Source organism: Bos indicus, chromosome 21 (genome assembly GCF_029378745.1).
Source record: "Bos indicus isolate NIAB-ARS_2022 breed Sahiwal x Tharparkar chromosome 21, NIAB-ARS_B.indTharparkar_mat_pri_1.0, whole genome shotgun sequence".
Classification (NCBI taxonomy): domain Eukaryota; kingdom Metazoa; phylum Chordata; class Mammalia; order Artiodactyla; family Bovidae; genus Bos; species Bos indicus.
The window spans coordinates 15,160,683-15,176,146 of record NC_091780.1 but is presented as its reverse complement, the minus strand read 5'-3'; the positions used below and the strand labels follow the sequence as shown (position 1 = coordinate 15,176,146).

Here is a 15,464-nt window from a genome sequence, read left to right as displayed (position 1 = left end):
ACAATTCCATAATATAAAAATCCTCACTTGGATACAGGTACAAAAAGGAGTTATGACTTATTGGCACTTTGGAGGGATTTTTTTTTTAAGCAAGTATTAGTGAATGGCTCCATTATATTGAAATTTTCCTGCAATGTGCTTAAAATTTGACCTGATTTGCCCAACTTGGATTGCATACAACTCTTCAGGCACCTGTGCATTGGAACAAGAAGCCCCAGTACCATCAGTTCCTTCCCTCAGCAAAACTTAAATGAGAGGTGTAATAGTCTTGGCTTCCCATTGCCTGGTGATGGGTGGGTAAGGAGAAAAGGAGGGAGGAGAATTGGGAGCAAATGACAACCAATAGAACTCTGACAGATAGAAAGGTGAATGGATCCACCTCTCCCGTTGGACCACAGGACAGGTCAGATTTGTCCTGTGGATCCCCAAGTCCACCCGCCATCCACAGGGACTCCAGGTCACTATTTCTTTACCTAAGTAACGGGGAGTGTGTCTAGTGTCTGTCAGTGGTTGCCATGGCAGCTCCTCCAGTTGGCTCTTTTCCGGTTAAATGAAGAAAAGTCGTCTGTTGGGGAACTGAGACAGGACACACTGGTTGGTGACAAAGATCTCGAACACCTGAGCAGCCTTCTGGGCAGAGAATGCCGGGAATGCGAGTTTCCACTTGGCAAGACCAGCCTGGGCTGCAAAGAGGGAGCAGGTTGTGTGGGATTTTGAGTTTGGCATTTTTAAACTCAAGCTGCCAGAAAGGTTAAATGCTGTTTCAATGAAAATTCTTTCTTAGGGGGGTTTCTTTCAGGGGGTCATAAGTGACAGATTTGGGGAGTGCTAAGGATTAGTGCCAAGGCACTTGGGCCCAGGAGGAAACCCTGCCAACCTGTCAACGCTGACAGGATCACGCAGCCCTCCCCCGACCCCATCGCTGACCAGTCATTAAACCGAGGAAACAGACGCACAGACACAGGAAGCAAACTTACGGTTACCAAAGGGGGAAAGGGATGGCTAACTTAGGAGTTTGGGATTAACAGACACACAGTACGATATATAAAGTAGATAAGCAACAAGGACCTACTGTACAGCACAGAACTATAGTCAGTATCTTATGATAATCTATAATAGAAGAGAATCTGAAAAAGAGTAGATATATATGTATAACTGAATCACTGTGCTGTATACCTGAGACTAGCACAACATTGTAAATCTGCTATACTTCAATAAAAATGATTTTTAAAATTTGAAAACTAGACTTCAATTAGTAAAAAACCCAAGGAAGTGCCATTTCCTTCATTAAGCCTCTCCCTCCCAGAGGGCCCCTCAAAGGAGATTCTGCTATGGATATAACATAGCCTTCCTTGTTCTGGCACTCATGAATGGACTTCAGGGGTCCATGAATTCCCTGAAATATGGATGCGGTTTTGTGGGTAGGTATATTTTTCTGGATGAAGGGATGATGCTCATCAGATTCTCAGCACATGCTCAGGTGTTCAGTCGTGTCCAACTCTTTGTGACCCCCACGGACTGCAGCCGGCCATGCTCCTCTGTCCGTGGGATTTCCCAGGCAAGAATACTGTAGTGATCTCCAGGGGATCTTCCCGACCTACGGATCAAACTTGCATCTCCTGCATTGGCAGGTGGATTCTTTACCCCTGAGCCACAGAGGAAGCCCCCAGATTCTCAACAGACCTTCCTTAATACAAAAGTGAACCTCAGTCAAGAGCTGGAAAGAACACTCAGGATACCAGGACACCTCAACAGAGGGATCTTGGAATTGTCACCACCTGCTCCCAGGGATCACTTCCTGCTTCTTAAGGAAGTTGACTGGCACCATATTCTGGCCTTGGGAATGCTATTTTTTCCAAAGCAATTAATTTGTGTTAATGCCCCGTCCATTGCTTCCCCATAATACAGATGAAACATTTTCCCCCCAAGAGGCAAGAATCACCTGGGAATGTTTTATTTTAACCATGCCAATGACCAGGCCACACACCCAACATTCTGATTTCATTGGTCTGGGATAGGATACCTCATGATATACTGTGATCTATTGTGAAGGTTTTTAAAACCAGTTCCCAGCTCAGAAAAGTGTTCTGCTCCAGTGGTAACGTCTAAGGGAAGGAAAACTGTCAGTGTGTATGTGGGTGTTTTCCATTTTAAACCGTACACACATGTATACTTACATATCTGTCTGAATATACACATGTATGAGAACACAGCCTTCATATGTACAGGTATGTGCACACACGTATATATACCCACACACAAGGTATAGTGTGGACTTTCCTGGTGGCTCAGTGGTAAAGAATCCACCTACCAATGCAGGAAAGGCGAGTTTGATCCCTAGGTCAGGAAAATCCCCTGGAGAAGGAAATAGCAACCCACTCCAGTATTCTTGCCTGGGAAATCCCATGGACAGAGGAGCCTGGCAGGTTACAGTCTGTGGAACTGCAAAAGAGTTGGACACAACTGAGCAACTGACACAGCAGCAAAGCACAGTGTACTCGTCGTCACCTTCTGTTCCCCTCTGATTCCAACCCCCCCTCCTTGAGAGCACACAAAGCCCCAGAAGCCCCATGCAAAAGGACAGCACACGGAACATGATGCCTCTTAACCATCTTCTCTACAATGGTGCACTTCTTTGAGTGACACCAAGAACGTCCCCCTTCAGAGAAGACTTTTTCTCCTCAGACTCTCCGTGGATGATGATAATGATATCATCTGTCATCCTGTGTAATTTATTTTGTATTTACTCTGTGCCAGTTCAGTTCAGTCGCTCAGTCATGTCCGACTCTTTGCAACCCCATGGACTGCAGCATGCAAGACCTCCCTGTTCATCACCAGCTCCCAGAGTTTACTCAAACTCATGTCCATTGAGTCGGTGATGCCATCCAACCATCTCATCCTCTGTCGTCCCCTTCTCCTCCCACCTTCAATCTTTCCCAGCATCAGGGTCTTTTCAAATGAGTCAGTTCTTCTCATCAGGTGACCAAAGTATTGGAGTTTCAGCTTCAGCATCAGTCCTTCCAATGAATATTCAGGACTGATTTCCTTTAGGATTCATTGGTTGTATCTCTTGCTGTCCAAGGGACTCTCAAGAGTCTTCTCCACCACCACAGTTCAAAAGCATCAATTCTTCAGTGCTCAGCTTTCTTTATAGTCCAACTCTCACATCCATACATGTGTATGTATCACATACATACTCTGCGCCAGGCACTGTTCTAAATGCTTCCCACGTATTCAATGAGTCAGCCTTCACAGTGATCTGAGAAGGACTCCATTTTGCAGATGGGGAAACGAAGGCACAGATGTGTGAAGTAAGATTTCATGTTAAATAACTTGCACAGGTTTGTGAAGTAAGAGGCAGAGGTGAGGTTTGAACCCAAGCAGTTCAACCTCCAGACAGGGTCTTCCCCCCACTGTGCTGTAGAACCACTGAATATGGCCCACAAACCCTGCAGTCCCATAGGAAGACACACACATGGGGAGTCCTACTCTCCTGTGGACCAGCCATCAGAGCCCGCATATTAACTGTCCTTTCCCCCGACAGGCTTCATCCCCCCGCCGCTCATCTTCGGGGCTGGCATCGACTCTACCTGCCTGTTCTGGAGCACGTTCTGTGGGGAGCAGGGCGCCTGCGCCCTCTACGACAACGTGGCCTACAGATACCTGTACGTCAGCATCGCCATCGCGCTCAAGTCCTTTGCCTTCCTCCTCTACACCACCACGTGGCAGTGCCTGAGGAAAAACTATAAACGATACATCAAAAACCACGAGGGCGGGCTGAGCACCAGTGAGTTCTTTGCCTCTACTCTGACCCTAGACAATCTGGGGAGGGACCCTGTGCCCGCCAACCAGACACATAGGACAAAATTTATCTATAACCTCGAAGATCACGAGTGGTGTGAGAACATGGAGTCTGTTTTATAGTGACTGAAGGAGGGTTGAACTCTGTATTAGTCTTTCAAGGGTCATTTTTCCTAAAGAAAAAAAAAATGAAAAAAAGTTTCTCAAAAAAAAAGATTCAGTACACACACACACACACACACACACGTATACCCAGCACCTTTGTCCTTTTCTCAAAATCAGAGCCAGACAGGATTCAGAATAAGGAGAGCGTGGGATCACATGGTTGGCGTGCGACCTCCTGGGGGCTCAGAGTCTGCTTTTGAAGGCACCTCATGGCTGTTCAGGATGCCGACAGCTGCAAGCAACAGGCACTGCCAGATTCAGGGAACACTGGTGGCCAGCTTGGAGGATGGACCCTTCTGGATATACATACACATACAAAACAAACAAAATATATCTAAAAATCTACTAAAAACACCCACGTTGACAACGTTGCCAGGATAAGCACTAGTGACAGCCCTGTGCCCCCGTGCCCGTCCACACGGGGGCGGAGGGGCACCCGAGTCGGAGGAGTGGACACCCGCTTCTCTCTCTAACGTTTGCAATAGGGGCCACGGTGCAGGCGACTCACCCAGTCTACACCTGTGGCTCAAGGCCCCAGAGTTCTCTCAGCGATGCTAAAGGGTGATCCGTGCTGGAGACTGTAGTTGGCACCTCTCACCAGCTCCATTTCCATTTCTCAAGACTGAGGGCCCCAGGGGGGGAGCCGGGCATGGGGGGCCAGCACCTCCCCTTCCCCCACAGCACCTCCCATTGGGGGGCGCCCCCCTCCCCCACCAGCCCCACAGAATGACCTCAGGAAGCAGTGGGCCTCGCCTGGCTATGACTGACTTCGCTCAGAGCCGGGGAAACCCAACCCAGTCCAAGTCATTTGCTTACATTTGCCAAACATTTTGCCATTTTTAAGGGAAAAAAAAAATGCAATGCATATGAATTTCAAATTGTTGTATGTATAATCCTCTGATACTATTTTTAACTACTTCTCAAATCTGTGTTAACCCTTCAGTCACTAACACAGTCCTCTAGGCCGAATTTATTATGCTGGTTGCTTTTAATTTTCTCCTTTTATAATGCACCAAAAATATAATGTGATTCAAGGGATGCAGTTAATCTATTGTAATTTTTTTATTATCATTTTATCCTCATTCAGATAGTTTGTGAGAATGAGACTATACAGTGTGTTATGAGAAAAAAATGCTTGAAAAAGAGTGTATATGCAGCTTGCCTTTAAAAGAATCACATTTGAGACAAGAGGAGATGACATGATGAATTGCAAATTTGCCTTCTCGACTTATGCCCCACAATTCAGTGATCGCTGTCATGGGAACCCCTTTCATATGCCTGCTTCACATGCCAAGAGGCATTCTTTTCTGCCTGTGGTGGAGACACGCTCAGCGGCATGTTGTGTGTATGGGTGCAGGGTTTCTGGGGAGAGGAGCGAAAGAATAGCTCCCTGGCACATGCTTTGAACAGCTTGTGGTGTCTGGGATTACAGACCCACAAGCTCCTGGAAGCTACTGGACATCCACCACCTGAAAATGTCAGTAATGTTTTCAGGGTCAGTCTTGAACTAAGCAGCCTTGTGGAGTGTATGCGTGTGTGTGTTTTGAAAGTGGCTGAACCTCAAACAGCTAGAAGTGAACCTACCATTGTTTGGGGTAAGAATCAAGGGGAAATCTCTTGCAGCCAGCAGACTCAGCCTGGTGAGTCATTTGCAGACGGGGCAAAGCTTATGTGAGAGCACAGGTGTGCTTGTACTCACGCACGCACGCACGGCCCAGGGAACCCACTTTTCATGTTGCAATGTCCTTGATCTTGGCCACTCCTGGCTCTGGAAAGATTCTAAGGGTTGGTTGGTTGGTTGTTTTTTTTTTTTTTTTTTTGTAACCTCAGACACATATTTGCAGGTCATCTAGAAGATGAAGAGCATCAGGAAAGAGTGGGGTGGGTAGTGTGCCAAAGTTTTAACAAACCCATAATTGGGGCAGTTTGAGTGAGAGCCCCAAACTAGAGAAGGCCGCGTGCAGCAAGGATGCCCGAGAGAAGCTTGTGTGGTGGTGCAGAGCCACGTGGTCAGCCGCATCCTGGGGACAGGATGCTTCCGGAACAACTTTTTCCTGTCTTGCTCGAGTCCCTCCTTGCTCCTGAAAATGGAGACGTTCATCAGTGTGTTAACTAGTTAAACAGGGGGTTGTTCTCCAACCAGTTCATAAACTCTGTACGCCCTGTGAATCCTGAGGCTGTGATTCCATCCTGTACGGGTGTTGAGTTGGTTTTGTCTTGAAAATGTATTGCTAGTAGATCACTGCCCTCTTGGATATGATTGTGGAGCTCTCCAAACTCAGTCCACAGACACTGAGGCTGCAAGACCTCATGTTTCATGGGGCTCTTTGCTTTTTTTTTTTAAGTTTTTGAAAACTCTTTTTGGCTATTTTGCCTAAGATTTTAGGCTGAGTGAGAATAAGATGTTAAGATAACAAAGGAAAACAATCCCAGGGTTCAGTTTTATCAACAAATGAATTGAAATATAAAGTCCCTTCTCGTAAGATGCTTCTAACATGTGTTGTTATCACCTTTAAAACTTTTTTAATTTGTCTCCTGGACTCCAGAACCAGAAAAACCTAGTCTAGGTTTATTTTCCCTTGTGCCGCAAGGATCCATTGTACATGCCTTGCCCGATCCAGTCCCTGGCTTCTTTGGTCCTGAGCAGGATTTGAATGGAAAGATTTCCTGGGAAGAGCTCCAGTGGACTCAGAAAACAAAAATGGAGAGGGACGGAATACACCTAGAGTGTGAGTGCTGACGTCCTCTCGAGCCACCAACCCCGCCGCCGTCTCAGTGGAAGGCGCCCAGGGCTGAATGGAGGAAGGCTCTCTTTGCTGCAACTTGTGACAGATTTTTGTCACTCCTACATATAGATCAAAAAGTTTTCTACCCATATTATTCCTGCATATGAAGAGAACACATCTTTCGTGAGTCTCTGTCTCTGGGGGGGACTGGGCTTGCTGTCTTCCCCGTGCTGAATCTGTGGGCTGTGAGGAAAGCCCGCCTTCACGCCTCCACAGGGGACGCAGTGAAGCTCCCAGACACCCCGGGGACACTTCCACTCCGGGAGGCCACGGCGTGCAGGCTTTCCTCACAGCTAACGAAGCAGCCAGAGAGGCTTCTGCTCACAGGTCCCCTAAGGAGTTTGCTGGCAGCGCTTAACAGGCAAAATAATAAGGGGAAACAAAGAGCTTCTGAGGAATCCTTTGACAGACTCCCTAATGTCTTCAGAGCAGGAGGGAACGTGCTTATTCATAAAAATTGCTTCTTTTTCATCACCTTCCAGCAGAATAGCTTTGCCAAGTGATGGTTTTAGACTTTGGCTACGTGGTGTCTATACATTCAAATCCCCAATTCCAACTTCTCATCCCCAGTAATAACCTAAAGCAGGGGTCCCCAGCTCTTGGGGTGCAGAGCAGGAGGCGAGCAGCAGGTGCGCAAGCAAGCAAAGCTTCATCTGCCCCTTCCGCATTGCTCACATTACCACCTAAACCTTCCCCCTCTTCTTCCCCCCTCACCCAGCTGTGGAAAAATTATCTCCCACGAAACCAGTCCCTGGTGCCCAAAAGGTTGGGGACCACTGACCCAGAGCTTCCTCTCACTCAGATGTGGCAAGATTTCCTGAGGGGACTTGCACAAACATTCCACACATGGTGGCCAGCCAGCCCCTGGGATGACTGCCACACCACTAAAGTTTCTCAGGAGAAAGATTCTGCCATAGTTGCTAATGGATTATCTTCCACACTTCCAAAGCAGGTTGCTTATTAGGAGAGTGTAAAATGGAAATAAATACACACACACACACACACACACACTCACTCACTGAGAAACCCTCTGAGGAAAAGTAGTGATTGGCTCCCTGTGAGCCTACAAGGCCGGTTTTCTTGCTACCAACTGTTCAGGTCCTGGGAAGAAACCACACTTCCTTCTCCACCCAGTCAAGTCCACCAGGCCTGTGTTCTAAGCCCTGCTTAGGAGTCCTGCAGGCACTCCTGAGTGACTCGAAGCAATAAAGGTCAACCTGTAGAAATCAGTGCAATGCTTACACAGTCGGGCAGGGTAAGCTTCTGTCCTGTTTGGTGGTGGTCATTCTATTTCACTGTTTGGTTGGTTTGGTTTGGATGAGGGGAGAAAACCAGACAAGCAGGTTTTCAGTCCACCAGACAGAATATTTGCTGTCCTGTGCTGTTCTTACTTCTTTTGATGGTTTGGAGAAAGTATCTGTCCAGGAGAAGGTACTAGACACAGAGTAGGGGCTTACTTGCTCCCCTGAGCACATGTCACTGCCTCTCAACAGCCTCCTTTCAACTGTGATCTGCATTTCCCTCAGGTTAGAATCCAGATCAGAGCCCTCAGAGGTGACACATTTTCCAAGAGAGGGTGTTAGTGAATTTCAGTTTGGCCTGGAAATTAGTCTGAAACGTGACTACAGCCCTTTTCTTCCTCTCTCTGCTCCTCCCTCCTTGTTTCCTCCTTATCCACCTCTCCCAACCCAGTTCCAGTTCTTGCGTTCTGAATAGCTATGAGAAGGTAATTCTCTGAGAACAAACGGTCCTACTGATGGCCTTTCAACCTAGCTCCCTTGGGGTATTATGGCTGCTCAAGAATAAGTTGGTGAAACAGGAATCTCTAACTGCCAGAGAATGCAGAGAAGATGCTGTTCAGATGCTTGTTATGGGGCCTGTTACCTAGGATCCCAGCTTCCCTGGTGGCTCAGACAGTAAAGAATCCTCTTGCAACGCCGCAGACCTGGGTTTGATCCCTGGATTGGAAAGATCCCTTGGAGAAGGAAATAGCAACCCACTCTAGGATTGTTGCCTGGGAAATCCCATGGACAGAGGAGCCTGGTGGGCTGCAGTCCATGAGGTCACAAAGAGTCAGTCAGGACTGAGCAATTAACACTTACACTTTTTTTTTTTTTTAACCGAGGATCACATGGAGAATTTACACTCTCTGCATACAGGCCTCACCTATGCCTCCCCTCTCTCACCTCAGAGTGCTCAGTTATCATGGCAGGGAGGACATGAATTGAAAAGCCTAAAATGGGGAGTTCAGAGAAGCCTGGATGCCCCAGCACCTTAGAAATCTGTGACTGTGGTGGAGATAAAGACAAAGCTCATGCTTCTCAGGGACCATCCATGTGGTAGCACAGTTTTCCTTTGCAGGTAATATTAATGCTATTTGAGGGAGCACTATATGAGCTTGATGTTTTCCAGCCACGTTTATTCACTCTAGTAAAATTTTGACTATGTGCCAGGCCCAGAACCAGGTACAAAGGTTAAAAAAAGACATGGCCCCATCCTCTAAGAACTCACAGTTTAATAAGAGAAACAGACCTGAACACAAAAGCAATAGAATAGGGCTTACCTGGTGGCTCAGACAGTAAAGAATCTGACTACAACACAAGAGACCTGGGTTCCATCCCTGGGTCAGGAAGATCTCCTGGAGAAGGAAATGGCCACCCACTCCGGTATTCTTGCCTGGAGAATTCCATGGACAGAGGAGCCTGGCGGGCTGCAGCCCATGGGGTTGCAAAGAGTCAGACACGACTAAGTTATTGCACTTTCACTTTTTACTTTCATCATTGTAAGAGCCAGAGTCTATTTATTTATGTCTGGGAACAAAGAGGGCTCTTTTAGGGTGCTGCGAAGTTCCACCTAGGGGCATCAAGAATCAGGAAGACCTAGTGCTCTCGAAAACAAGAACTTAAGAGCAGTTGGTTAGGGATCCAGGGGAAGAGACCCTCTACGGAGAGAACCAGCAGAGCAAGTTCAGAAACCTTCCATAAAGGGCCAGGTGGCAAGAATTTGGGCTTTGAGGGCCACAGAATCTCTGTGGCCTCTACTTTTTTGTCAGAGCAGGGATGCAGCCCCAGACAATGTGGAAACAGATGAGCGGGCCGTGCTCCAGTAAAGCTTCATTTATAAAGACAGTCAGTCTCTGGGTGTGGCTGAGAGAAGGCTGTAGTGTGCTAATCTGTTCTGGAGAACACGGAGGTCTGAAGCAGCATGGCACACAGTCCCATGGACTGTAGCAGTGGAAGCTGCTGTGCCCTGGGCTGAGTCATGCATTGGAACAATCTAATTCAGGTACCCCATTTTCCAAGAACGAGGTAAGTATCCCATTATTGTCAGGGTTTACAATGAAAGTAACATTATCTTTCTTCTGTGTAATGAGGGGAATTGGAACTATACAATCTACAGTCTCTTCCAGCCCTGGCACTCACTCCCTAGCTCTACCAGAGTAATCATCCTTTTTTGTTAAGTGATGGAAGTGGGCATGGGAGGGGACAGTGTAGGAACTGGACAAAAAAGAGTGAATCCAGATACTGAATAGTATTTCAGATTCCTTCCCTCCTTCCCACCAATATGAACAGTGGCACTAGAAAGCTATTTAATAATAGTACATTTACCAAGCACTTACAATGAACCAGCATACAGTAGTTAAAGAATCCACTTGCCAATGCAGGAAATGCAAGAGATGCGAGTTCAAACCCTGGGTCAGGAAGATCCCCTGGATGATGGCAAGGCAACCTACTCTAGTGGTCTTGCCTGAAGAATCCCATGGACAGAGGAGCCTGGCAGACCGTAATTGCAAAGAGTTGGACGTTACTGAGCATGCACGCACATATACATAGTCCTGTGAGGCACACTGTTATTAAGCTTCAGTTTACGAGAGAGGAAAATGAGGCTGGGGAAGCTTTCAGAACTGGCTCAAAGTCACAAAGCAGAGATTCAGCCCAGGTCAATAAATCCAAAGCTTGTGTTCTCTGCCTTTTTGGATACTTCCTCCGTATTGGGCAAGAAATGAGGGACCCCTTTCCTCCGGTAGGGACTTCCTATTCAGAAGACTTACAGGGCTCCCTACACTCTCATATCCCCCTAACAACTAAGACAAGTTGTGTCAGTTGTATTGTAGAACACAGGTGTATTCTGGGGACATCCGTTCTCCTTGTTGTTATTCCCAGACTTGATCACAGAGCCCAGTGAACAACACACATGGGTGGTTCTGCTGTTACCAGGCAGGTAAGAGGAGCCAGGAGACGCCTCTGCTCTGATGCATTTGGAAACACAGTTTCAAAGTGCTGAGGTGTCTGGGAGACAGTCCTCGGTGCTGCAGGTCATCAGCATCGGTGGGAAACCCCAGACACCGTTTCCCACCTGGCACCCCTGAGGTCCTCAGCATCAATTTCAGGAGCTCAACTCTAGCCCAGGCATCAGACACTGATGCTGGCCACTGGTTGGAGCTATGTCTTGCTCTGTGATCAGATATGAGGCTTTTAGGAACACAGTTTCTAGACATTTTGATTTTTGTATTAATGTCTCAGGCCAATCAATAATTGAAGATTAGCACAAATTCTGAGTCTTTTTCTGTAAGGTAAAGTGATTATGTTCTCTTACTAAGAGCAGATGGAACAACTATAGTAAATTTTCTGGAGGTTTAACATTCCATAGGTTGAGATTTTACCATCCCATTAAATCGCAGAAAATAATGTTCTTCTTAAATTCATGCCAACCTAAGAGAAGGTAACTCTCATGGTGCTGGGTTTGTCAAAACTGTTGGATTTTATTATCAAAGGTGATAAAATGAAGTAGAAGTAGGTAATATAGGAAATTTCATTATAAGAGAAACTTAGATAACACAAAAATTGTGCTCTAGCCCAGCCTCTTAATGGAGGAAAGGGGCTGGGTGTTTATGTTTACTAAGAGGTTGCTACCCTCATGCCCTGGTGCTCAGATGGTAAAGTATCCGCCTGCAATTCAGGAGACCTGGGTTCGATCCCTCGGTTAGGAAGATCCCTGGAGGAGGGCATGGCAACCCACTCCAGTATTCCTGCCTGGAGAATCCCCATGGACAGAGAGCCTGGTGAGCTACAGTCCATGGGGTCACAAAGAGTTGAGCACAACTAAGTGACTAAGCGCACACACACGCACATGCACACACACACACACACACACCCTCCTGCCAGGGGCCTTAGCAGCTTTCTCACACCTTCCCTGTGAGGTGAGTATCATTATTCCCACTTTACAGATCAGAAAACCAAGGCTCAGTATACCAAAGCTTCCCAAGGTCACACAGCTAGTTAGAAAGTCTCCAGGGGCCAATGCCAGGTCTGTCTGACTCCTGAACCAGTGCTCTTTCCATGACACTACAAAAGCCACCAATCTGAGAACACAGACGTGCCTTCTTAGAAAGATTTGATGCGGCCTGTAAGGCATCTTCTATTGGAAATCACCACAGAAGTCTATAGTTTCATAGAGAAATGAGCCAAGAGCTGGAGGTGAAAAATCTAAAATAAGAAAAAACACCTTTTTCCTTTGGTAAATGCTGGAGATCTTTAAAAACACCCCTTCCTTTTTCCCTCTGAGCCATGTCGGCAAAAGCTGGCCAGCTCCTCATTGTCTTCTACCTGATTCATTCTGCACACAGGAACCAACCCCAGCTCTCTCATATCTATCCCACCTTCCCCAACTCCCTGCCCCGCTGGCTTCTAACAGAGGCCCCAGGAATGTAAAAACTCAGACCTTGTGAAAGTTGAGAAAGGATGCTCCAAACTGTACCACTTCTTCTATTAAGCCAGATCTCAGCTGCAAAAGAAAGGAGAGACATTTCCATCTTTTGTACCAGAGTCTAGAGAAGACAAGAAATGAGTGAGGATTCTATGTTCCACTGCAGCTCTCATTGAACCGAAAGGCTGCATGCCACGGTCATGGAGACCTCCATGGCTTGTATATCATGACAGGGACTAAGCTGGGTGTTTCTTGCCTTTTAAGTGAAGCCACAGCATCTATTTCAGACACATGGCAGAGGCTTATGCACCTCGCTCCAACAAGGAGATTCTTTTGCTCAGCAGGTGGTGACCCGCTGTGGCTGAATGGAAAGTAAACTGGCCCCAAATGCTGGTGGAGAAAGCATGGCATTATGATGCCAAGAGGTTCTCTCTGGCACAGAGCCACCTCTTCAATAGAGATTGCAATGACAGGGTCCTGGAACACAAGGTCTGTCACCGGTGACTCAGATAAGATGAAGATAAGTTAAATGATGGAGTTGCATCTTATTCATTCCCATAGAATAAAAATCTGCATGGGCATTGGCATAGATACATATAGATAAATGCTTCTCGGAAAGATTTAGCCTACATAAAGGTCTTTGGGCTTGGAATCTGGTTCCCTGGGGTGATGTGGAGCACAACCTAGCATTTTATTGACTTCTGCTCTTATCCATACCACTGGAAAGCCAGGATGCTATTACGTAAGCCTAAAACATAAGTAGGAAAACTGGAAAAGACCGATCTCTTTTTCCTCTTGACTCTCTTCCCCCCCTTACCCCTTTAGGCACAGAGTACCAAGACATTGAGACTGAGAAAACCTGCCCCGAGTCACAGTCACCTTCAGAAGACTCCTTTGTGAGAAGCTGAGGGCCTGGCCCTCTTCCTGCAGAGAACAGCCCGCCACCGCCCACAGACCTCGCAGGCCTGACTTAGCGTGCTCTGCCCTGAGAACCCAAGGGTCCCCGTGGGGACCGTCCGGCCAGTGTGTGGTCCTTTGAGGCCCCAAGCACAGGCCTGTGACGAGGACTGAGCAGGTGTCTGTGGCCCGGAGTCCTCCAAACCCTTGGAGTAGGCATTTTCCTGGATCACTAGAGAGTCCTATTGGCCTGGTGTGCAATTCTTCTGCCCACCCCTCCTTTGGCTCCTCTGGGGATGGCCTGCTGACATGCTTTAGAAAACCCCCTCTTGGAAGTGCTTCTCTGGCCGGGGGCTCCAACAGTTCTTCTGAAAGCAGCCAAGGCTGGATTTAAATAGGAGGGGGTAAAAATTACCCTGTTTCATAGAACAGAGGGGGGGAAACAAAGCACATACTCAATAGATTTTGAGTGTGGTATTCTGTATTTTTGCAGCTTATATTTTCCAGATGAGCAGTTTAGAAATATGTCATGTAAAGTACCTACTGTACGTTTGCTGAAAATTATATTAAAAGCACTATTTTAATTCTTCCTCGGTCTCACGCTGTAATCTCTATTATCTTTCTCTTCTTGTGTCTTTGGGTAGAACAATCCTAAAAGGCTCTTAAAGAGAGTGTTTCTGGCTGTGTGTGTTCTGTATTTATGGGCTTTGAATTGTTCACAAGAGCACAGTCTTAGAAGCCAAAACAGACCTGGGTTCGACCCTTCACCCCAGCACTCCCTACCAGTGTGGCATTTGGGAAGTGGCCTGACCCCTCTGAGCCTCAGTTTCATCATCTGTAAAATGGGAATACTGTCACCTGCTTCACACAATTGTGGTCAGGCTTCAGTGAAATCCCATGTAAAGGCAGCACAGTGTCTCACAGAGAAATGGTACTTGCTCATTGCTCCCCAGCCTCTAGCTGGAATTAGATGCTCTAAGACACAGCTATGGTTCCTACTGATCCATTCAGTAATCCTGGACTGACCATCTGGTTTTCCTTTCTGGTTCTCCCATTGTCTGTAAACCCCTGGGAGAGTGGCAAATGGCTTCCTCTCAGGGTACACTGCCTAGGATAGTGTGTGACATTTGATGGATGCTCATTGTACAGTTGAAAGAATGGATGGATGATGAACAAACAACCTCAGACTCATCAACCTCTGGGGCTCTGACTTTAGCCCCACTCCTCTGGGGCAACCAATAGCATTTGCCTTTCTTTCTCTAGTTCCATAGATCCTCCCACAAGCCTCACGCTATGGATGGAGCTCCAGTTGCCTTCCCAGTCTTTGTGAGGCCACTTCCTAACTGGCTACTTTCTCTGCTACATCCTTAGTCCACTGGTAGGACTCTTACCTCCTATGGACGGTCAGGTTGATGGCTGCCACCAATGTGCATATCAGAATCCTCACTACAATCATTACATCTCTGGCCAGACAGGAGCTCTAGGAGCTGATGCTCAGCCTCTGTCATTCGAAGCAAGGATCCAGGATGGCCCCAACCCTTGAATGGGGCTGACCCTGATAACTAACCCATGGTCTCATAGCCCTTTCTAGCCTGGATCTTGCCCTCATACCCCCATCGCTTGCATTTGAGCTCACCTGAAATCAAAGCTTGTCAAGCTAGTATTCCTTGAAGCCTGCACCCTCCCTCAGTCCTGCATGACTCTTTCACTCTGGAATCTGTGGACTCAGAAACGCACATACTTAGGTGAGTGACCTTCTCTGAGGCCCTATTACCTTGTTCACTGGTGCCTCGAGGACTTTTCAACCTGACCCTGTTATTTATGTGATTGTTTTTCCTTTCTTTTTCTTTTTGTGAAACAGCATGATTTATTCTCTCTGGCATAAAAATCCCAAGAAAATGTAATTTCAACATTTCCCATCATGATGTGAAAAGATGCTGAAACAGCCGAAAAAGTGGTTAGTGATTCCTCGTGGGAGCTGGGTTTCATTTGCACTGGAAATTCAGTCGGAGGCAGAAGACAGAGGCAGGGGCGGGTATTGCTTATGGCATCCATGCTCTCCGTCCAAAATTTCACGTTTGTTTTTCATCTACAGTCCAATTTTTTTCC

General features: G+C 47.0%; 1 protein-coding gene across 2 annotated transcripts in view; it reads left to right on the top strand.

Moving 5' to 3' along the window:
* SLCO3A1 (solute carrier organic anion transporter family member 3A1) overlaps positions 1-13,945 on the top strand; it is a 375,421-nt gene extending 361,476 nt beyond the window's left edge. Inside the window, exons 10-11 of one of the 2 annotated variants that reach the window (XM_019983751.2) lie at positions 3,545-3,787; positions 13,284-13,945. In XM_019983751.2, coding sequence (XP_019839310.1) covers positions 3,545-3,787; positions 13,284-13,366 — 326 coding nt within the window. In that variant the 3' untranslated portion in view covers positions 13,367-13,945. Of the gene's footprint in view, positions 1-3,544; positions 5,009-13,283 lie in introns of those variants that run through there. The other variant, XM_019983750.2, reaches the window with a different exon arrangement.
* Positions 13,946-15,464: the final 1,519 nt, after the last annotated feature.